We start from the raw sequence: 24,623 nt of genomic DNA on the forward strand, positions 1-24,623 counted from the left end.
TTGGTTTATATCCTGGTTCTGCTTTTTACTTCTCTATGACTCTAATCAAGTTTTAGTTTACTACTTTTCTAATCCTGGGCAAGTTTCAGCTTAAAAGGCTATTGCTGATCCTCAAATTCTTCATCTAACAAATAACTCTAAATCCTAAATAGTAACTTGGTCCTATAACTGGATTTTATGATAGCAACATAATACAAGTTCAAGTTTACTACCCTGCTGCCACCAACTCTTTCACCAGACACATTGTAAGAAACATATAATTAATAATATCTTAGTCTCATTTCTCATTTTTTGTCTATTCCTAAGAAAACATTTAAATCATGCAAAAGATCTACAATTTAGCAACTTACTTCATAAGAAAATATATGTAAAAACAGATAATTGCTACAAAGATATCCAATGCTTCCTGAGTAGACTAAGACAGCAATCTATGCTATGAATTAAATGTTTCTAGGCACTGAATACTTAAAAAAAAAATTTCATCTGTCTCTTCTTCAATAGCCCTGGCTAAAGAAGCCAAAGACATCCTAACTTTTTATGTATCCTGGGATACAAAATATTGGAAGTTGTATATTTATGCATCTTAAGGAATATTCCCTCAAAACAAATTCATTTAAAAACTATTAGGAAAATAGCAGGGGAAGTTCTTTTTTGCCCAAAATGAAAAACAAATGCACAACTAAAAATGGGTTTCTAGAAGGGAGACTTCCAACATTTCCTTTCCTTGTTATTTATTGGAAATGGGATCTTCACTCCTACTCCCAGTATTGCTCAAAAGAAATAATGCTGCTGCATGGGAAATGGCTTAATTGTAATATAAATTGTTTTAACATGTTTCATTACCAACCTTACAGCATGAAAGTTCTACATATGAGAAAATACAACCAGGGGCAAACATTTCTATTGCTTATCCACACAGCAGAATTCTGGTTTGTTCTGAGAAGTGCAATCCCCTTCAAGAGTTATTTTTTAAATCATTTAACTGGATGGTTTGGGGGGATAAGGAGGGGAAGAGAGTGTAGAAAAGGACAGGAGTCCATGACATTATCCAGGATCAGTTCTTTGTTAAGAGAGCTCAGGAGCTGTAGAACAATCGTCTGCCATATAACAGGGACAGAGTTAACTGAAAAATTCTGAAAGAAGCTGTGAGATAAGACTAATAAGCATAAATTATACTTCCTAGTAACCAAAAGAGAAGCTGAAAATTGTCCATAAATTAAACAAATTCAATTAAAGAAGCTTTACACACAAATACTGCTTGGACTGAAGTTCCAAGATTTCTTTCTTAGATAAGCCTTAAGATTTCAGCACATAAGAGAGGATCCCCTCTTCTGTGTGATAAGCATGACTTTTCATTTTAGACATCAGTTGTTGCCCTTTTCTTGTTTTTTACTGTTTTTCCTGATTGTTAGTGCTATAATTTGGCAGGGAATTATCTATGAGTATGACATATCCTTTGATCATTTAAGACAAGAGATGGAACAGCCTCCATTTGCTATGATGCAAAAACAGTATTCATTATGGATTCACACTGCCTTAAATAGATAAATCAAACCTCACCAAATCACTCTGTAGAAGCCAGACCATTCCATGCCCTCACAAGACAGAATCCTACTATTTCTCAAGGTCCTGAGTCCTCTGTTCCTCAACCTTCTAATCATTTCTAAATTCCCATTTTAGTGGAAACACCCATGTAGGGCAATAATTGAAAGACTTGGGGCAGCTGGGTAGCTCAGTGGATTGAGAGGCCTAGAGACGGGAGGTCCTAGGTTCAAATTTGACCTCTGACACTTCCCAGCTGTGTGACCCTGGGCAAGTCACTTGACCCCCATTGCCCACCCTTACCACTCTCCACTTAGGAGCCAATACACAGAAGTTAAAGGTTTAAAAAAAAATAATTGAAAGACTTACTGAATCATTTAATAAATATCCATTGAATGTACTGTGCTAGAAATAGAAACTAAGTATACTTACAATCTAGTTGAGAAAATAATGCATACAAATAACTAAAATGTGAGGCCCCATAAATGCTTTGAGTATACTAAAAAAAGTCTAGTGTTCAGAATGAGAAAGGTGATAATCCCATTGTGTTCTGCTGCTCAGTTTAAATATTTTTTAACCCTTACCTTCCATCTTAGAATCAATAATGTGTATTGGTTCCAAAGCAGAAGAGTGGCAAGGGCTAAGCAATGAGGGCTAAGTGACTTGGTCACATAGCTAGGAAGTATCTGAGGTCATATTTGAACCTAAGACTTCCCATCTCTTGGTCTCAATCCACTGGGCCACCCAGCTGCCCTGCTGCTCAGTTTAGACGAGAACTGGAGTAGTGTCCCCTTCTGAATAACAGAATTTTGAGGCAACAAAAAATGGTTGTACAACTTAGGTTACTATTGCCACACACAACTCCACCTACTAGGTGGCAATTTCATATAGATCATTTAATTACCAAAAAATTAAATAAATAAAAATCCTTAAAGTAACAGTTACTTTACCTAAAACAGTGATGTGAGCAGAACAGAGCAGGGTAGTTTCCTTTGACAGATAATTACTGAAGACCTGGCTAGGCAGATAGAGTCCTTCTATATTCTTATTGTTGCCTCAACAACTTCTCTCTCCCTTGTCACCTCTTCTCTGTTCATTCAACAGCCACTCTGATTAAAGGTTTTTACCACGCTTAGTATATAATCTCCCTGAATCCAAGTTACTCCTTTTCTGCAGTCTATTCCCCACACAACTACCAAATTGATGTTCCTAAAGTACAGGTCAGACCAGAATACTCTTCTATTAAAGAAGCTTCAATGGTTTGTCATTTCCCAGAAAGTTCTTTTTCACTGCTGACTCCTGGAATTCTTAGGACCCCCTTCAAGGATCAGCTCAAGCACTACTATCTTCAAGAGGCCTTTCCCCAGTCTTGAAGTTGCTAGTATTCCCCCTCTCCCCCTTTAGAGATCATTTATATTTATTTTATACATATACATATATACCTATATCTTCTAGTTAGTTATTTGTAAATATGTTGAGCCCTTCCCCATACCTTTGGAATGTACACTCCTTGAGAACAGAACTTGTGTCATTTTTGTCCCATTATCCCAGCATATAGCACTGTGCTTGACATGGAACAGGAGCTAAATAAATTGCTTAGCTCCTATACCTCTCAAGAGTTTGTGTCACTTTCTATTTATATTCTCAAGTGCATACTTTTGTTTATTTGTTTGTTTTACCACCTAGTGAACAGTCCAAAGATCACCTGAAATGTGTTATGAAGTAAGTAACATTAACATGACTTGATGCCACCAGGTATTGGGGGGGAAAAAATCTAATCTTTTTTATTTACATATTTATTTTTAGTGTTTTTATTTTTAATACTTTTTAAATTTTTGTTTACTTAATTATTTTTAGCATTTAAAAAAAATTTTTAAGTTCCAAATTCTCTTCCTCTCTCCAGCCCCTTCCCTACCTAGTGAGAAGGTATACAATGTGTTAGTTATATGTCTGTGAAGCTGTGCAAAGCATATTTACATATTAGCTACATCCCCAAAAGAAAAAGAAAGTGAAAAAATATACTTCAATATGCAGAGTTCATCAGTTCTCTCTCTCTTCAGTTAGATAGCATTTTTTAACATGAGACTAACCACAAACGTCCCTTTCTGCCCTGGAACTGAGAGTCAGAATTGTATATGGAAAATTGAGTTGCCAAACAGTGCCAAGACCTGTACCCAGGGCCAGCAAATTTCTGTCTGACTAGTTATTTGACACAAAAACCCTTGCCATATCTAGTCTGAGGGCTCCCAAAGCTGCTGAACCACCTCCAAGCCCCACCACTGATGCTGCTGTCTTGTACACTCCAGACTGGTCCCCACCCTGTTGTCACAAACCTCTCCTGCCAAACTCCTAAATTGTCAGAGGCTGGGAAAATATCTCCCAATGACCTTTTCTTAGCTCTGTCTCTTCAGAATTCAATTCGAGGCATTACTTTAGAGTTGATGAAGGGAAATATTGGGAAAGTTTGGCTAGATTGCTGCCTCGACTCCACCATCTTAGCTCCATCTTACAAGACTAATTCTCCCCAAAAATCTAGTCTTGAGGACTATTTATATCTCTTTTAACATATGGCATTTATACTTCATTATTAAATCAAACCACGATCACCTTCCCCGATAAAGTTATTCTTTTTTTCCTGAAAATAATCATATGCTTCCTTTAATTCACACCCAATATACTCCCCCCCAAAAAAGCAAAACACTTAAAGTCTGCATTTGTTTTCAGCAAGGGAAAAATGATAAGTATATGGCCTTGTGTAGAACTGATTACTTACCTTTTTATCCAAGGGCATTTCTATGGCATATGAGGAAGAAATAAGAAAACTCCATTCTCAGGAAACCCAATCATCCCCAAATGGCAAAATTATCTCTACAGAAGAAAAAAATACTATCTTTGAATCTTAGTTCTGCCAGTTACTATAACCCTGAGCAATTCACTCAGTTTTCCTTAGTTTTTCTTACATTAAATGAAGGAGCAGGGCTTAATCATCTTTATAGTCCCTTTCATGCCTAAATCCTATGATCCTATGATTTTGACAAGTCACAAAAATCATCTCAGACTACACTCCCATCTACTCTGTAGCCTTGTACAAGTTGTTTTCTGAATTTTAGGCTAAAAATAAATTGCTTATATTTTATATGATACAACAAGGTCTTTTCCCTTTGTCCTAAAGAGGGGGGATGTTCAAACTCAGCATGGTTGCCCTAGGAAGCCTATGATAATCATGTCTCTATTCTTAGGAGCTACTGGCTTGAAGCTACTTGGCTTCATCAGGCTCTCTGAAAAGCAGATGGAGGGTCACGAAAGTGTATTGAAAACATCCAGATAATGAACAGATGTATATTGTTCAAAGGGTTATGTCTTACTCTGCCAACGTGACCAGGAAGAGTCTGACCCACAGTATGAACCAGTGATAAGGTTAGTTCCTCTGACAGGCCTCCAAGAAATAAAAGATCTAACCCAGGGGTCAGCAACCTTTTTGGCCGTGAGAGCCATAAACGCCACATTTTTTAAAATGTAATTTCGTGAGAGCCGTACAGTGCTCACAGTGTGCGCTCCTGTAACAGCGCCTGAAAAAAAATGTACTTTATGGCTCCTGCAGAAAGAGCCAGATATGGCTCGAGAGCCATATGTTGCCAACCCCTGATCTAAAGTGTTGGGTCAGGGAACACACTGGTGCTTATTTCATGGGGCAGGTAGCTTGTAGCTGTTAGTCTAGGGTAGGAACCCTACCTCAAGTTCTAAGTACTTCAAAATGAATTAAACAATGGGTACAAAAAGTTTGATACCTACGTTTGATCAAGTCCATGTAAACACGCTGATGCACTAGAAATGTTGCGCTAAAGGCAGGTAGGTGGCAACATGGATAGAATGACAGGCCTGGAGTCAAGAAGACTCATATTCCCGAGTTCAAATCTGTCCCTCACATACTTACTAGCTGTGTTACCCTGAGCAAGTCCCTTAAACCTGTTTGCCTCAGTTTCCTTACTTATAAAATGAGCTGGAGAGGAAATGGCAAACCACCTCAGTATTTTACCAAGAAACCCTCAAATGCAGTCATGAAGACAGCACTGAACAACACACACAAAAAAAACAAAACACTTTGATACCATTCTGTGAACTTCCCCAAATTCAGGTAACATTATTCGTTTTCTCTGGGAGGGTTTTTGCTTTGGTGGTAAAATAATGATTTTAGGAGGGAACAATTGCTAAAAATAAAATGGAAAAATGTCACTAGATAATAATCCAGCAAAACAAGACATCATGTCTATTTAAGACAGGAATTATACTGCAATAATAATATTGCAGCAATGGAATTGTTTTTACTACTAATAAACAAAAATAAAAATAATCCAAATTCAAGACCTAAAGATTTACTGCATTCAAAGGTTGTTCAGGCAAAAATGAAAAGGAAGAAAATGTTGTTTTAATATCTGTGAAAAAAATCTTAATTCACAACTCAAATTCAACAATTTCAGATTTTCAGCAGATAGTTCCTTTAACTCACAGTATGATTTACACAACTTTGAACTAATGACAACAGTCAACACGTAGCCCAGAGCAAAAATCAACCCTAGTCAGTCAGCTAAGTGCCAATATTCAAATGTTTCATCATAAAGCCAAATTAAATGGCTTTCTATCCATTTCCTCAAAGCATAATCTTCCTCAAATCTCTGCTGACTTTCCCCTTCTTCACTATAAATCAATCAACATGCATTTGTAAAGCCCCTATTGTGTAGCAGGCACTGTACTCAGGGTCAGACATATAAAGACAAAGATGAAACTGTCCCTGCCCTCAAGGAAAACAATATATTCTATCAGAGGAGAGAATATATATATGTATATGTATACATATATGTGTGTGTGTGTATATATATACACACATACACCCTTTGACTTCTCTGCATCATAAGGAATGGCTGACTGCTCTCACCACCCCCTGAACCCCCAATCTCTTTTTTCTTAAAACTTACTTCCATTACCCTATTCTGGTTTTCTGTCCTCTGGCCCCTCTAACTTCCCTTTCTTCACTTCTTTCAGCAGTTACTCTTCTTAATACACTCTAAATATAGCAAAGCTCAGTCATTATGCTCCATTTGCCTAAGTGATTGCTCTGACTAACTATAGAGGTAAGATGAGCAATCCAGAAGAGTCTCACAAGTTATGGTTCTGGAGTACATATCCTCAGAATATCTTAAGCCTAGTGCAGCCATCCCCTTAGGAGAAAGTTCAAAGGAGAACTTTCGGAGTCCCAAAATGACAAGCTAAAAAAGGAAAGGGGGGAAAAAATACCTAAAACAGAATGGATAGTCTTTCTACAATACTTCTAGCCTATAGAAGAGGGAGAGTTCTTTAAATATCAACTCAACATGAAGCTCTTTAACAATCCTCTTTAACACACCCTAGTCACTATAATCAGTAAGGGGTTGCTAGGTCAGTCCAAGACACTGTACATCCTTAGGCAAAGGGCCAGACCACATGTCTCCAAAGAAAGGGATTGATAACTTGCCCAACAATAGTTACCACTCTTGTTGTAAAACTCTTTAGTCTGATGTTCAAGGCCTTCCCCCATCTGACAATTCTTTCTTTCATACTTCAGCTTTCCTACAGGTAGACAAATTTATAAAAGAATTGTACAAACATTACCCAAATTCCCAACGCCTCACCCTTTACTGGTCCCTCTACCTAGAATGCCCTCCCTATATTCACTGCCTATTGAAGTCATTTAAGGCTCAGATATAGTTCCATCTCCTCCATGATGCATTTCCTGACTGCTCAAACCAGTCATCTCTTCTTCCCAACAGAACTTCCAAATGGAACTTACTATTTGTACTATCCACTCTAATCAAACACAATCTTGTCTTTGTTTTCTTTTGTTGTTGTTGTTAGCTATATCTCCTATCTGTGAAACTAAGCTGCAAATACCTGGTGAACCAAGAACATGTTCATTTCCCCAGGACCAAACTATGGTATCTAGATTGTGATAGAGTTGGACTAGATAGCCTCTCAAGTACTTTATAGCTCTAAATTTATAATTAATATAAGCCTATAAATTGCAAAGAAGAAATGAATGTTTGTTGAGATTAACAATTATAATAACCTGACAGCAGTCTATCATCTCACAGAAAATCACTGATTTCCTCTTATTGAACTCATACTTGAAAAATTTATATCTCACCTCAATATTACAACAGAGGAACCACAGAAAATCATAAGCTGCTAAAGAATAGTGAAGATCTTGTCCAAATTCCTCTTTTTAGAAATGAGAAATAAAAATGTTTAGATACTTGCTTCTTTACACTATTGTCCACTTATACTATTTCAAAAACGCAACTAGGTGGTACAATGGATAGAGTGCTAAGCCTACAATCAGGAAGACCCATCTTCCTAAACTCAAATTTAGCCTTAGACACTTACTAGCTGGTGACGTTGGACAAATCACTCAGCTCTATTTGCCTCAATTTCCTCATCTCTAAAATGATCTGGAGAAGGAAATGGCAAATCACTCCAGTATCTCTGCCAAGAAAATTCGAAATGGGGTTATAATGAGCTGGACAAGTCTGAAATGACTGAAAAACAACACTATCTCAAAATCTAAGTTCTAATTTTCTGTAGCATCTCTAAATTTCATTATCCATGCAACTACTTTATAGTTCATTTTTGTCTTTGTATCACCAGCACTTGGTACAATGCCTGGTACATAGTAAGCTCATTATAAGTCTTTGCTGATGGATTGATTGATTGATATAAGTTGGGCAGTCTCCATTATTTTCTTTGGTGTTTCTTACTCATTATTTTTACTAATGTCATTAGTGGTAATATTTGTTACTTAACACTACTATAATTATTACTATTAGCAATAATGGAAGATCAGATTCATATAGCCCTAAGCTTTAAATTATCTCATTTAATCTTAAAAACTACCTTATGAAATAGGTATAAGGAAGAAACTCAATTAGATCAGAAAGGCCCAAGGTCACATAGCATTTGAAGTGAAACTCAATCCCAAGTCTTCCAGACTCCAATTAGAGTATTCTGAGCAATTACATTGCACTGCTGATTTCATATTTTACACAAATGCATCTTCCTTCCTAATAGCTCATATCATCTCTCTTACACTTTGAAGAACTTCCTAACCTACCAATTTATTCCCATTCCTTGGTTTTCTTCCCTTTCAGAAGGTAGAACTAGATGCAAAGCATATTGGGTAAAGGAATTCTTTTACCTTAGAGTTTTGGCTCTGCTATCACCCTAAGTCCAATTGAGAAAAACTCTCTTATGTGAGATGCTTTAACATTATTCAAGTTCTTTAATGTTATCGGTTACCTACTCCATGTTTTTTTAAAAGTTTTAGTCTAGAGTCCCACAAACACAGTAATCAAATATTAAGATCTAATTTATGTGGAAGATTAATTATATTTGTCCTATTTGTCCCCAAAGAGTAGAACTCAGGATGAATGAGTTGAAGGAGCCATTGAAGGCTGTATGATAGAGAGGATAGAACGCTAGCTTTTGAGTTAGTAGCTTTAGGATCAGAAGACCTGGGTTCAAATCCCATTTCTAACACTTACTATCTGTGGTACCTTGGACAAGTCATAACCTCCCTTGGACTAATCATTATAAGCCTACAAATTGCAAAGAAGAAAATGTAAGTTTTATGTAAGGGAAAATGTCTTAAAATCATAGCTGTCAAAAGTAGAATGGCCTATTGGAGGAGAGAGAGGGTTTCCCCCAACTGAAGAATCTTTAAGGAAAGGCTGGATCACCACATATATGTAGAGCAGGGTTTTTTAAGATGGGGTTCATAGATATATTTCAGTGGGTTTGTGAACTTGTAAGAAAAAAATTATATCTTTATTTTCACTCACCTCTAAAAATCTATCGTCTTCAATTATTTTAAAACTATATTCAGGGGCAGCTATGTGACTCAGTGGATACAGAGACAGGAGGTCCTGGGCTCAAATCCAGTCTAAGATAATTCCTAACTATAATGATGCTGAGCAAGTCACTTAAACCAACTGCCTAGTCCTTATTGCTCTTTTGCCTTGGAACCAATACTTAATATCGATTCTAAGAAAAGGGAAGGGTTTAAAAAAAACAACAATATTCACAAACAGGAGTACATAGGAGTCACCATTCTACCCACAGAGTATAAGACATTAAAAAAAAGGTTAAGAACTTCAGTTACAGGGGGGTTCTTTTTCGGGTATAGGTTTAACTATATAGTGGGGTTCCTTCTAACCTGTAGTTCTATCTAAGATCATAAAATTTAGAGAAAAAAGGGAGCTCAGAGAAAATTCAATAACCTGCATTTTACAGATGAAGAAACTAGAGCCCAAAGAATGAAAGCAATTTGCCCAAGATCATATAGCTAATAAATGAGAGAGGAGGGATTCAAGGCTTTTGATGCTGAATCAAATGTGTTTTGTTTTGTTTTTTCCATACCACCATGAAGGGCAGAGCATGCACACTTAAAACTCACACACTTAAATTTTAATGTGCAAAGTCAAAGGCCAAGTTTGTAAGGACTAGGAAACAAACATTGGCCCTCAATATTTTAATCTGCTGTTCTCTGAACTGGACTTGTTTGCCTTAGTTTATACTAAAGGTAAACATGTAGTTAGCCTAGGAAAGGAAATGGAAAAAAAAAGAACCAGAGGTCACCTAAACAAGGGCAGAAAAGCAAGACTTCTAATTTGTAGTCAAATAGCTTAGTCACATTATCCAAACGAATTCAATTGCACAAAATCATTAAATAAATAAATGGATGATTCATTCCCCATGTCTGCCCCTAAAACAGAATGCTAACACAAATAAAAACACACTATCCCACACAACCGATAAAAACATGGTCTGTTAGGTCCTTTTTTTTTTTTCTTTTAATGCCCAAATGAGATGATTGCATTTGGATGTACATGCTAAGAGTTTAATTTATAATAGATTTAGAATGGGAAGATATCTTAAAGGTCATCTTATCCAATGCAACCCCTTCATCCTACAAATGAAGAAACTATGGTGCACACAGTTAAAGTGACATGTCCACTTTCAGAGATGATAAGTAACAAAGCTGGGATTCAGGTATTCTGAAGAGTATGAAGTTTGGACCATTGTAGTTTGGGACTAGCCAGTTGGACAGCATAAGGACCCTTGGGAATAAAGAGGAATGAAGATGGGCAAGAGAACAAGAGGTCCAAGCCAACTATGTCTTCATCCTTTTCTAGGCTGCACTATTACACTATCATCTCCAGAGGATTTTCTCTACCATGCCATAGAAACTTCTTCCTACTCACTCTACTAGACTACTTTCCACATTCTCCACTCTTAATACCTCATGCTCTGATTGACATCCACTTTTGAGGAGGCCCAGGTCAATCATGTTTTCATTCTTCTCCAGACTGCCATGTTGACTCATTTCCATAGGATTCTCCCTACCATAATCTTATGCCAAGTACTTTCCTTCCCCCATCCCAGTTCCTTTTAGCTCCCTTTTATGTGTTGCCTTCTCCCATTTGAATGTAAACTCCTTGAAAATGGAATTGTCTTTCTTTCTGCTTGTATTTTTATTCTCAGCACTAAGCATAATGCCTGGTACATTTGTTGTTATTCAGTCATTTTCAATCATGTCCAACTCTTCACGATCCAATTTGGGGTTTTCCTGGCAAAAATATTAAAGTACTTTGCCATTTCCTTCTCCAGCTCATTTTACAGAGAAGGAAACTGAGGTCAACACGGTTAAATGACTTGCCTAGAGTCACACAGCTAGGAACTGTCTGAGGCCAGACTTGAACTCAGGAAGATGAGTCTTCCTAAAGACAGGCCCAGCACTCTACCCACTGAACTGCCCCGTTTGGCACAAAATAAGTTCTTTATAAATGGTCATTGATTTGTTATTGTCTCTTTCCATTACATTATGCTGCCCTTTGACTCAAAACTTCAAATATATTTTAGAGGAGAATAACCAATGCTAACATCAAACCCTCCTGTTCTTTTTGTACCAGCAGAACACAGATGGAGGTCATGTTCAATATTGAATCTAAAGGATTGCGTTTAAAGGTCTTATTCTGAACCTGTCATCCACTCATATGCTTTACTACTGCATCCCTTCATTACCCTTCACCATCTGGCTGAGTCATTTGAGAATAAATACCCTTTTCTTTTAACCTTACCATGGCTGAAGCTTTTTGTTATTATAAGCAAAATGGTACAATTAATGACAGCACAAATTATTTTCTAATTCTTCTTATGGCATGTACTAAGAGGCTATTAAAAAATAAAAACCTAGATTTAAACCTTTGCATAATTATAAAGGGCTGCTCCTTCCATGCCACAACATATCCCTTTATTCTGAATGCAAAGTGACAATCATTCAAATAAGCTAAACATGCAAAGGTTCAAAAATCAATGACCATTGCATATTTTTACCATAGTCATTTATACATGATGGGCTCTATGTCAAAAGGCCTGGGTTTAGTACAAGTTTTGAGAAGTTCTCTTCTGCTCTGTAACCCTAAATAAGCTACTGCCCCTTTGAACCTCATATTCCTTATTTTAAAAAAGGGGATATCAATATTTTGAATATGTCATCAGAGAAATGTATGAGTGGGGAAAAGTGGTTAGCCAGTCAGAGAGCAAAGATTGAAGGATAATCAACAGAAAGCCTGCATGTCCTATCCACACAATGTCTTGAAAATAAAAGTAATACTCAGTAATCTTTCCTCCCCAACATTGAGATTCCCTGGGGTGAATCTTTGAGAAGATATGGATGAAAGTGGCACAGGATGTTAGGCATCAATGGTTTGGGATCTGCATTGTTAAATAAAAATAAAATTCTCAAAATATTGTGATGAGATCACATACATATGTAGCAATGAGATGCTAGAATACTTACACTCCCAACCTCATAGTATTATTAAGAGGAACACCCTTTGTAAACTCTAAAGCCCTATCTCAGTGTGAATTATTATTATTAATGTTCATCATTCTTGTTTACTAAATAAAATATGAATGCCTCTCTTGTTGAGTAGTTCTTTAAAGACAGGGATTGGGTATTATATGTACTCTTTTCATTCCCCAGAACCATGCTTATGAAGAAATAACTAAGAAACCTCAGACTGGAGACTCCTTAAGCTCATAGTTGATCATTTCTTTTTAATTATATTTTATTTTTCAATTAGCAGAAATCCACTTTTTTACTCTCCCACCCCAGTCCCTCTTTCTCCCCTAGTTAGAACAAAAGAAAAGTAAAAGCCACGTTATAGACATGTATAATCTATCGAAACAAATCTCTGCATTGATCATATCCAAAAAAATGTGTCTCATTCCATAACCTGATAAGCAGCACATTTTATCATCAGTCTTCTGGAATCTTGTTTGGGCATTATGCTCATTTCAAAGTTGTTTATCATAGCCACACTGTTATCATTGTATAAATCATTCTCCTGATTTTGCTCACTTCGCTCATCAACTCATACAAGTCTTCCCATATTTCTCTGAAACCTTCTCTTCATTTCTTATAGCACAACAGTATTCCATCATATCTATATGCCATAACTCATTCAGCCATTTTCCAATTTATGGGCACTCTTCATATTCCCATTCTTTGTCATCCCCAAAAGGGCCATAAATATATTTGTATAACCTTAGAGTTTGTTTTGCTTAAGACTAAGGATGTCTTTATCCTTCTTCTAATTTTTCCTTCTCTCTTCTCCCCTACCCTCTTATATTGTTGAAATATATTTCTGTAATCAACTGTGTGTATTCTCTTTAATTCAGATGAGAGTTCAAATATTAGCTGCTCCTTGATTCCCTTCTTCTTTGTGTAGTTGTCCATTTGTATATCCTGACTATGAGAGATATTCTCTAACCTTCCTTTTCCTTCCGTCCCCGAGTGTATTTCTCTTCTCTTTCCATCCTTGTCTTGAAATCAAGACATAATAGAACCACTCATTCCTTGACCTTGTCTAATTAGACTCCTATGACCTCTGATGATGATAGGATTCAAAAGGTGCACATGAATCATCTTCCCATATCTGGACATAAGCAGTTTTAGTCCCTTATCACTGTTAACATGTGTTTACCTTTAATGTGTCTCTTAACTCCTGTGTTTGAACTTCAAAGTTTCTACACAGCTCTGGTCTTTCCATCAGGAATGTTTGGAAGTTCTCTGCTAGATGAAAGATCCATTTTTTTCATGTTGCAATAACTCATTTTTGCTAAGTGCATTATTCTAGACAGTAAGCCTCTATCCTTTGTCTTCTGGAGTATCAGATTCCAAGCTCTCAGCCCTTTTATAGTGGTGACTACTAAACTGTGTGTGATTCTGACTATGGCTCCTCAGTATTTAAATTATTTCCGTATGGTTTCTTAAAACGTATTTTCTTTGAACTAAGAGTTCTGAAGTTTGGCTGAATTTATGATATTTCTGGGAGTTTTCATTTTGGGTTCTCTTTCAGGAAGTGACTGGTAGCTTCTTTCTATTTCAAATTTGCCATTTGGTTCTAAGAGGTCTGAGCAGTTTTAAGATTTCTTAAATATGGTATCAGCTCCTTTTCTTTGTTCATGGCATTCAAGCAGTCTAATGATTCCTTTTTTTTCCCACTTCAATTTGTCTTCCAGGTCAATTATTTTTGCTATAAAATACCTTGCATTTATTCAATTTGTTTCCATCTTTTTACTTTATGTTAATACATCTTCTTGTCTGACAGAGGCATTGGTTTTTTTTATTGTTCCATTCTAATTTTCAGGAAGTTTATTGGCTTGGGCAAGATTTTATACATGTGCCAAACTGTTGATTCTCTTTCTAATTCTTTCCTTAAATATTCTCATTTCATTTGTTTAAAAAAATTTAACTCATTTTTAAAAATTCTTACTTCAAATCTTCCAGGAATTCTAGTTGAGTTTGTGCCTAAGCTATGTTTCTTTGAGACTTTGCATGTAGGTATTTGGGAGTCATTCTCTTCTAGGTTTATCTCAAGTACTCCTGATACCATAATATCTTTTTATGGTGGGATTTTTCCTTTGTTCATTTTACAATGCCTACTTCCTGAATCCAAGCAATGTTAGAGCTAAGTTCTGTTGCACTTCTGGAGGGAAAGTCACCTATTCTAACTTACACTTGACTAGGAATTACAAAACAAGATTTCAACTTAACAACATTTGAGTTTGGAAAGAAGCTTGGAGATAATATAGGTCAACCTCTTAATCATATTAGAATTCCCCCTTATAATATAGCTGTTAGATGGCTTGAGTAAATACAACGATGGTAACCTTATCCCATGGGGCAGTCCAATCCATTTTGGGAAGCTCTATTTTTTTTTAAGTTCTTCCTTATATATTGAGCCAAACCCTGTTTTAATATTTCATACTGGTCAAAATAGAAATATTATTGTTATTATCAAGAATAGCATTAGTCATAGTTCTGGCTAAGTGTAATAGCCAACATTTATATAACACTTTAAAGCTAACAGAGCATTTTAAATGGTATCTCCTTTTATCCTCACAACATTCCTGTTAAGGTAAGTGCTATTATAATTCCCATTTTACAAATGAGGAAACTGAGATTGAGAAAAGTTAAATGACTTGCACAGTATCACAAAACTAAGTATATAAGGCAGGATTTGAACTCAAGTTCTTCTAACCTCAAATCCAGCACTCTAACCATTATGCCACCTAATTGCCCAACTGGAATAAATCTAATTACTCTTTTATGTCACAGATTTTCAAGTATTTCAAGGTATCAATCTTAACCCTTCTAAATATCCTCTTCCTCAAGTTAAAAATATCCAGTTCTATCAACCTTTAAGTAGTTACCACACATCCTGTTCACCCTCTTCTGGACAAGCTCTACTTTGTACCTCTTAAATGTAATGTCCACAACTACACATAGTACACAAAAACTACACATAGTACCCTAATGTTCCACTCAGGATCACATATATTAAGGCAAAAATCAAAAATTTCTAGTCATGATAGGCTGACAGTTCTGATAAAAGGGAGTTAGTTCTATTCATTACATACCAGATTTACCTTCAAAGGGTCAAAGTATCTGTTACTTCTTTTTGTCTAAATATCCTTGCCATCTGATGGTCCTCAAAAGAGCTTGACTAAGGATTAATCAACAGGCTCATTAATCAATGGGCAGATTAATCAGAATTATATTGTGTCTCCCTCCCTCTCTCCATGTTATCCTTCCCACATCACCATTATTAAAGAAAAAAAAAACCCCAAAGCAATCATTCCTTCTCAATCCCCAAACCAAACCTGCTGGTTTCTAGAACAGGCTGATCTGATTCAGTCCTAGGTTCCTCAGAACCAGTTAGACTAATGGATGTCAGCTGGATGTTTAAAACCTAACTCAGAGTCTCTTTTTTTCTACTTCTCATTCTTCCTCATCTCATACATACAGTTTCCTTACCAAAAACTTTTAAAAAGGATGAAAAGAGCCAAAACACCTGGCTAACACTCTCCTCCCAGATCTGACCTGATGCAGGTGTGTACTTCCAAACCATGTGTAAGCAGGGACCTGGCATTCACAGCAGGCAAAAAAAGCTCTTCCGTAAGGTTTTATTTGAACCAGAGCTCCAAAGCATTAATTAAAATGGAGCACACCTGCTCTGAGCTGTGAAGCCAGAGATTTATGTGCAGGCTTTCTGACCTCTTGTTGGATTTATATATTCTTTAAATAAGCATTTCCTCTCTGTAATGCAATGTTAAGGGGAAAAAAAAAGTTTATTATAGTGACTAACCTGCCGACATAAACATACACATTGTTCGTTCGGTACCTTCGCTGTTTGGTCTTTCCCCTCCTTAAACACTGCTTGGTCAAGTGTTTAATTTAAGGTTATAGATGAAATTAAGCAGGCACTACTTTGAGGCCTAAAATTTCTTGCTCCAATTTTAACTTGTTAATGAGGTGTCAGAAAGAACTGCCCAACACTTAATCCAAGAGCATCTTAATATACTTAATCACAGATTTGCTGCTCATTTGGGGAGGGGAAGGAAGAGGGAGAAGTAACAGCTACCTTAGGCCTGGTTTACAGCAAACAGAACCAATTAAATGAAAAGGCTTGCCCAAGGATATCATCCTTTTAGGCCAATCACAGCTTAGAGCATCTTGGCCCTAGGATTCAGATGTTAATGGATTTAGACAGAAAGGCAGGAGGAGGCAGGAGGGAGCAGGAGGGAGACTTGAGAGAAAGTGTTGTTTCTTGATATGTTACCTTAGAGAGGCTCAGCCCGTTAGCTCTAAGTGTCACGAGGCCAGCACAACAAACCAGGGCACTGGAACTGGAAAGGCCAGAACTTGGAGGGATGATTCCATCCAACAGGCAATTCATGCCAGTCAGGTTCTTGAGGTTAAAATGGTCCTAATAATAGGAGGATTAAACAAACAAAAAAAATAACATGAAATTCAAGGAAGCCAAGGGAGCACAATTTTAACAAGGCAATTTTCATACTATTTAGAAACACTCCTCAGTGTTCATCTTATCTATCAGAAATGACCCAAGTCAAACTGTCTCCCATTCTTCATTTTTAGTGTACTCAGTTTCAGATTACTTTTTTTTTTTAAACATTTTTTTTTTAAACCCTTGTACTTCGGTGTATTGTCTCATAGGTGGAAGACTGGTAAGGGTGGGCAATGGGGGTCAAGTGACTTGCCCAGGGTCACACAGCTGGGAAGTGGCTGAGGCCGGGTTTGAACCTAGGACCTCCTGTCTCTAGGCCTGACTCTCACTCCACTGAGCTACCCAGCTGCCCCTTCAGATTACTTTTTACTTTAGTCAACCAAGGTAACTATGGTGAATAAAAAGAGAACACGGTTTTAAAATTTGGAGGTTTTTTAATTTGTTTTTGTTTCTTATAATACCATGGGTTCTCAGGATTAGAAATTCTTAGGCCATGTAATTCAACCCATACCTGAACATGAATCCTCTCTAAAATCTCCAACATTTCATCCTCATTTCCCCAACAAGTAATCCACCAACCATTGTTTAAAACCTCTAGTAATATATAGCACAGTGGAGAGAGTGCTAGATTTAAGGTCAGAAAGATTGAGGTTCCAATATCATCTCTGTATCAAAAATCAATTCCAAGTCATAGAACCAGATCTCCAGGCCTAATTCTTCACCTGTAAAATGGAGATAATAATGCCTGTGGGCACCTATCTCAGAATTCTTATAATAGACAAAGTAAGGCTCAAATGAAATTATATGTAATTGTAATGTTTATGTCAAGAGGTAACTCATTCTACTTTTGAATAATTCAGTAAAAACAGGGATTTTTAACCTGGAATCCATGTAATGGTTTACAATTCTTTTTTTATACCTATTTCAAAGTAATCCATTTCCTCTGTAATCATGTGAATTTTATTTTAATTATTTAAAATTTTGAGAAGAGATTCACAGACCCATACTCCTTTATCGAGACTGAAAAGCACAAAAAAGGGTTAAGAAACCCTGGGTTAGGAAGTTTTTCATTCTGTTTGAGCTAAAATCTGCTTCTCTAAAATTTCTTCCTATTGACCCAAGGTCTGCCCTTTGTGGCCAAACACAATAGCTCTTCAAATCTAATCATAGTCCTCCAACATCAAATTTATCAGTCAATCTATAATGATGTAGAAAATAATTTATAAGTTTATTTGCTTCAGGTGCTGGAGCTAAAAGTAATACAAATTAAAAGGATTAGTTCTTTTTTATGTTAAACCCTTTACCACCACAGAAAGTTACCCAGAAAACAAACCAGTGTTCCTACAGGTCCAACCATCAGAAGATACTCTTCAAAAAAGAGCTCCAAGAATCATTAGTTCTATTTGACAAATAGAGAAATCAAGGTACCAAGAAGGGTTAAGAGATTTCCCTGGATGACACTGCAAGCATACAACAGGGCTAAGCCTTAGGCCTAAGTCTCTGATTCCCCTTCAAAAACTTTCCCAGTCTAGTTAGAACCTGGGCCAGGGTTTTGTCATTCTGATTTAATGTTTAAGTCAGCCATATGAGGAAATCCAGATTTTTCTAGCAATTTAAAGTTTCAATTGAGCCATATGGTAGCTTTCAAAGAGACCCCAATTGGGCAACAGTCACTAATGAAAATGCAAACTCTAAATTAAGAGGGAAACACATAAGTTTTACAAATAGAAAAACCTCAAGGAAGAATATTCTCTCCAGTTATGGGCCACGCCATGAAGAATCATATAATCTCAGATCTGAAAAGGGCTTTCAAAATCATTTAGTCCTACCTGCTCTTTCTAGATATGGGATAACAGGTCCAAGATAATTAACAAATGTACCCAAGATCATATAAACAATTAGTGATAGATCTAGGGCTAAAACCTTAATCCCACTGATTCCCACTTGAGTTTATAATATGCCTTTTATTACCTGGACATGGGAAGCTCTTGACTGGTTATAAGAGAGCTAGGTCTCTGAGAACTAAGATTTGCAACTGGCTTAGAGAGGGATATCAAGCAAATTCTTTATCATCTATATGACTGAGAATTCAAAAAATAATAAAGCCATCTAATCTTCAGGAATATTAAATCAATATAACAATATATGCAGAAACAAAACATCATGCAAGTGGGAACCCCCATTGCATGACATATTATCAACATGTGAGGGAGACATTTTGTAAACAAGCTAAAATAACAACCAGAGAAAAATATCTTATTCTCTGCAAAGGACAGACTCTAAAAGTTTTCCCAAAAAATTAGCTTGTAAAACTCACGTGGCCTATAAGTAAAGAGATTCAGTTACTTAGTTGGCTAGATTTTTTTTTTCATTTCAAATAATCTAAAAATTTCCTTTCCAGAAATTCAAACAAATTATAAATTGAAACACTGTTGCTGCCAATGCCCTTTCATGCAGAACATCAGACAGCTTGTTAAAAAAAAAAAAAAAAAGGTGGAGAGAGGATGGGAGAAAGAAAAAAACCCTTAGAGAATACTGTCTATTTAACCAGAAACCAATTCACAGGGTGTCTTGAACGTGAATCAGGCTTACAAACTTATCACGCAATGTTTAAATAAAAATGTACTACAGTTTCAGAGATGAAAATAGGTTTTGCCAAATTCTGCAACAACTCTATCCCAGAAGGATAACATGTTCAATTTAATATAAACAGATTATCCTCTGGACCCTCCTAGCACTTGAATTTGAATGTTTCCTAACAGCCTCACATTGAGGCAGATTTTCTGCCAGGAGTTCAGTCTACAAACCTGCTTTGCACATGAGCCATCAAATGAAAGAGATTGTCTTTAAGACCTAAAGCTCACAAACAGACTCTCCAACCCACCTCCTCTATGCCTAAATAGCCTGATTCGTGTAGGGAATTTTGTGAAAAATGCAAGAAAATCCTGCAGTTTGTTATAAGGAAGACCACGTAGTACTTTCCAGGCAAAAGCATTCCAAATACTAAAGTTTCCATTAATACCTAAATTGCTTAAAATGGGCAATGTTGCGATTTCATGCTGGCAAGGAACTCTTCACATGAAAGATTTCCTTGGACCTGATGAATCAAAAATGAAAAGAAGAAAGCTACCTCAATTGAGCATGGTATAATGTATAATACAACAGAGAAGGATCTGATGCATTTCTGTAATGCATTTGCCACTGTAGCTTTACTCTGGACTTTTTGGCTTGGTATAACATGTATTCTATAGAATAATAATGGCTCGGTCACCATGCTCCCAAAACACATTACAGGCTCAAAAGAGCAACATCCGTTGCTTACATCCTCTGCCTTATAGTGCTAATAGATTTGAAACAATTATTGGAACATAAACTAGTGCTCAGCAAGGAAGCTTGTCTATCTACCTCTTGCCATTTGAATGCTTTGGGTAACTCAAGAAAACCATGATTTTCATTTCATTTTCTTGTTCTCAAGAAAAAAACCCAATAATATCTAACTTAGTTCTGCAACATTTCTAAGAAAATATTTGGTATAATACAATTTCATTGCTTCTTTAGAGACTAGTGAAAGCCAATCTAAATAATAAAAAATGCTTTTATACAGAATATTTACATATCCACCCTAAAACCTATAAATGAAAGTGTCTGAATGTATTTTTCCCAATGAAAACATTAATAAAAATGAAAATCAGAATAATGTATGGTTTGACAGTTCATCATGTCTCTATTCTAATTGTGTGAACTATTTAATGACGACATACAATCTAAGAAGTAAGATAGAGTAGAGAGCTGATCTTTAGAATCAGGAAGATCTGATCTGATTCATATTAGTGAGTGATCATGGGAAGTCACTCAACTTCTCAGTTCCTCTTGGCATTGTCTAATACTGTAAGTTACCAGGAGAAACTCATTCAGTTATACGAAGGAGATTCAATGTGAGCTCCATACTCCAGTGAAATCATGGGTCTGGACCTGCAAATAAATAACTACAATCCAGGAAGACCCTAACTTACAAACAAGCCCATCTCTAAAAATGGCTACTGCTACCCTAGATGACCACCATAGCCAGATGCTGGGAGTTTCTTTCCCCACACTCCACCCCACCCAAAAAAAGCCCAGTAGAAGCTGTAACAACTGGCACTTCTGACCAACCCCTCTTCTACCAAAGCTCAAATTCCTGTTCCCATCCTTTCTATTACTGAAATCCAAGTGCCTCAATTAACACCTTTACAATAGGAAGAGACAGAAAATTAGTCCAATGAAAGTTAAAATTATCTCTTATTGAAGAAAAGATGAAGAGTCTTAGTAAAACATTTAAAACACAATTCCTGTCTCCTTAAAATTGGTTGAAGGTTTCATTTTTTTACTTAATTTACCTGAATTCCTTTAAGTCCACATAGGAAATAGTTGTGCCACTGAGGCTTGGTCTTATTAATGTGAATGTCGTTTACACTGGTACTGAAATCCCTGCAGAAATAGAAGGTACATCAAGTTTATTTTTTAGTCAGTTGGTTCATTTCCTCAAAAAACAAATGGCTGACTGCTGCCACCTTCTGACAATATAGTAACATTTTTATCTCCTCAACACATTTTCAAAACATTTTATAGGCTCTATAGGAACATCCCAACATCCCTAGCAATTTTGATTAAGATAGTAGAGAGTAACCTGAACTATTTCCCACTAACTTCAATATTTCCTGACTCTCTGAAAAGTCATTTATATTCCAACAGCTTTCTGTTATTTCTTTCCATAGATGTTAAACCACATGATAATGATGGGAAAATAGCTTGAGATTTTACACAACCCAATTCATTCAATCCTGGCTAAAGAAGTAGCCAGTCCCAAAATTGCCTTCACACACCTGCCATTAATCCACATACCTGATTTTAGTATATATTCTATTTAGAAAAGACTGCAACAAAAATAAAAATAATAGTAATAGTAGTAGCAGAGAGTTTATAGATAAGGGGCCAGGAAGATAAAATAACTTCCCCAGGATCATACAGGTAAGCAAAAGAGGCAGAATTTTAACTCATATCATCCCAATTCCAAGGTCAACTTTCTAATCACCATGCCAGGATGCCTCTCATAATATATTTATTATATAAAAATACACTGACCTACTTGGGGGAAGCTTCATAATAATGAAAAGGGACACCAGAAAAATGGTGAAATTTAAAATAGCAAAGAAATATGGGAAATTGAGATTGAAAATATGAAAAAGATTTTTCAAAATGCAAAATTTGTAAGCTCATATTAAAAACACAGGATATTGACCGCATAAAAAATTTAAACTTCAGCAACTCTATCTCATGTAAGGAACTACCAGCTTTCTCTTCTATTCTTTGATAAACTATAAAGTTCTCTTGATGGTAGAGATTGTTTTAATTTTGTCCTTGTATTTCCAAAGTCTAGAACATAATAGGCACTTAATATGTGCCTGCTGACTGACTTGTCATCTTAGATCTTTAAGTCTAGACAATGTCCAGGATTAACAAAGTCTATCACCTTGTACTATTTTTTTTCTTTTTTTTTTTAAACCCTTAACTTCTGTGTATTGGCTCATAGGTGGAAGAGTGGTAAGGGTGGGCAATGGGGGTCAAGTGACTTGCCCAGGGTCACACAGCTAGGAAGTGGCTGAGGCCGGGTTTGAACCTAGGACCTCCTGTCTCTAGGCCTGACTCTCAATCCACTGAGCTACCCAGCTGCCCCACCTTGTACTATTTTTGATACAAATTGTAAGCATATATGTAAGATCCAGCCAATACTCAGTAGGAAAACCAAAAAATACAAAGAAAAGTAACAAAGTATATCCATGAAAACAGAGAATTCCTTTAAATTCCATGATTTTGGAAAATTTTCCATGTGTGATTTGATTTTACAATTGTAAAAATGAAGACTCCTGTCAGTCATTACCAATGATGATCAGTTATCTATCCCTTAAGGCCATGATCCCATAAAATTCATCCAGGTTAGGTATATTAAGGTTATATAATATATATTTTAAAGGTTATATATATATACATATATATATAATTACATTCTTAGGTTCTGACCTAAGGTTCTTTATTCACTTGAACAATTTGGAAGTCCCACTACTCGAGGGGATCTTCACTCCTACTGCTCTCTCCCTTTACTACTCTTTTGTGTGTGAGCTCCACAGAGCTCATCTGTATCTCAAGTAATAACCCAAGGGCCAGCTATATATCTATATGTGACAGGCAAAGTTTGAGCTCTGGGGACCAAGAATTCTTAGGAGTTGGAAAATGGGGTCAGATCCCCTCTCACCAAGGCCCTGCGGCCTCAAAGATTCAGAAAAGGGAGGGAAAGTTAATGAATGGGCTTTCTGAAAAGATTACTATCATACCTAAGGGACTCAGGGCAGAGATGGAGTCAAGTTAGAAAAAGCTTTGCAGATGGGATCTGCTCCTACTACTTACTGAATAAACAGGAATATCTACCACAGACTGCTATAAAAGGTAGATAGGTGATCCTATGATAAAAGGTCATAATATAATAGCCCAATGTAAAGAAAAGTGGAGCTCCTGGTTTTTTCCCCTATTTTAAACAGTATTAAGAAACAAAAACATTTAGATATACAAAGAACAGGAAAGGGGTTTATATAAGAAATTGTGAAATTTTGTTACAAGGTTTTTAAAAGGGGGAGAGAGAGAAAATATGTGTTTGAGAGAGAAAAAATGTGTGTGTGTGTGTGTGTGTGTGAGAGAGAGAGAGAGAGAGAGAGAGAAACCGTGTTTGAATAACCCCTATCCCAAAGTCCATTAATATGGGACTTTTTCCTCACTGGTGAAGTTGAATATCCTGGTCTGTGTGAGGATAGTTTCAGCTTTTTTCAATCCTTTACAAGATTCCTCAAGCAGGTTTTGGATATTTCTGGCTTTCATGTTTGAGAGGGAAAATGGAAGAGGCCAACCCCTCTTCAGGTTGTTAAAGTAAAAGCCTGGGAAGACATAAGAAGAGTTGGCAGTCTCCATCACTTTTCTACTTCCAGCTTTATACAGTAGAGATTTTGGGTAGTTTCTCCTTTGGTGAGATCTAGGACTCTTCAGTAAGGTGAGTTACCTTACTCCCAGTGGGAGAACTCTTTCACGCTATTGTCTGATTGTCTGGTACATATTCACCTAATATATACATATGGTTTCTCTTTTGCTCTGATTTTGATAAATGAATTTCTTTGCTTTTGGCTAGGTATTTTCAATGTAGATTAGCATTGAGTAGAAAAAAAGAGACAAGCCTCTAATATAAAGCTTAGAGTCTTCTTCCCCCCTTAATCATGAACCTGATTATATCTCCCAGAGTAGTGATAGTTAAGGGAGCTGTTAAATATAATTCTCTAAGGTTGGCAGAGTGACCTCCAGCCCAAAATCTGTTTCTCCTCCAGATAGGAATTAAAGTCTTTTCTAGAAGAAAGTTGAGGGAAGAAGAGGGTGGAAGTTTATTCTGCCTCCCTTCAAACCACACAACACCTCCATGTTATGGGGAACGGACAGTCTTTACCATATGTGGGATCTCCTTACATCTACAAATATAGATATATTAAAATTGTATACATGTGTATATAAATATATAAATATATAAAGAAATACATATATACAAACACACATACATTCCCAAATAGTTTGACAAGGTAGTAACAAAATTGTCCAATGTCCTCT

General features: G+C 36.4%; 1 protein-coding gene across 2 annotated transcripts in view; it reads right to left on the minus strand.

The window, feature by feature from the left end:
• Positions 1-24,623, minus strand: part of GALK2 (galactokinase 2) — a 202,218-nt gene that overhangs the window by 98,207 nt on the left and 79,388 nt on the right. For both annotated transcript variants that reach the window (XM_044665181.1, XM_044665180.1), the window contains exons 4-5: positions 21,323-21,413; positions 16,761-16,907 (exon numbers count right to left, since the gene is read on the minus strand). In XM_044665181.1, coding sequence (XP_044521116.1) covers positions 16,761-16,907; positions 21,323-21,413 — 238 coding nt within the window. The remainder of the gene's footprint in view (positions 1-16,760; positions 16,908-21,322; positions 21,414-24,623) is intronic.

The sequence above is a fragment of the Gracilinanus agilis genome, chromosome 2 (assembly GCF_016433145.1).
Source record: "Gracilinanus agilis isolate LMUSP501 chromosome 2, AgileGrace, whole genome shotgun sequence".
Lineage (NCBI taxonomy): Eukaryota > Metazoa > Chordata > Mammalia > Didelphimorphia > Didelphidae > Gracilinanus > Gracilinanus agilis.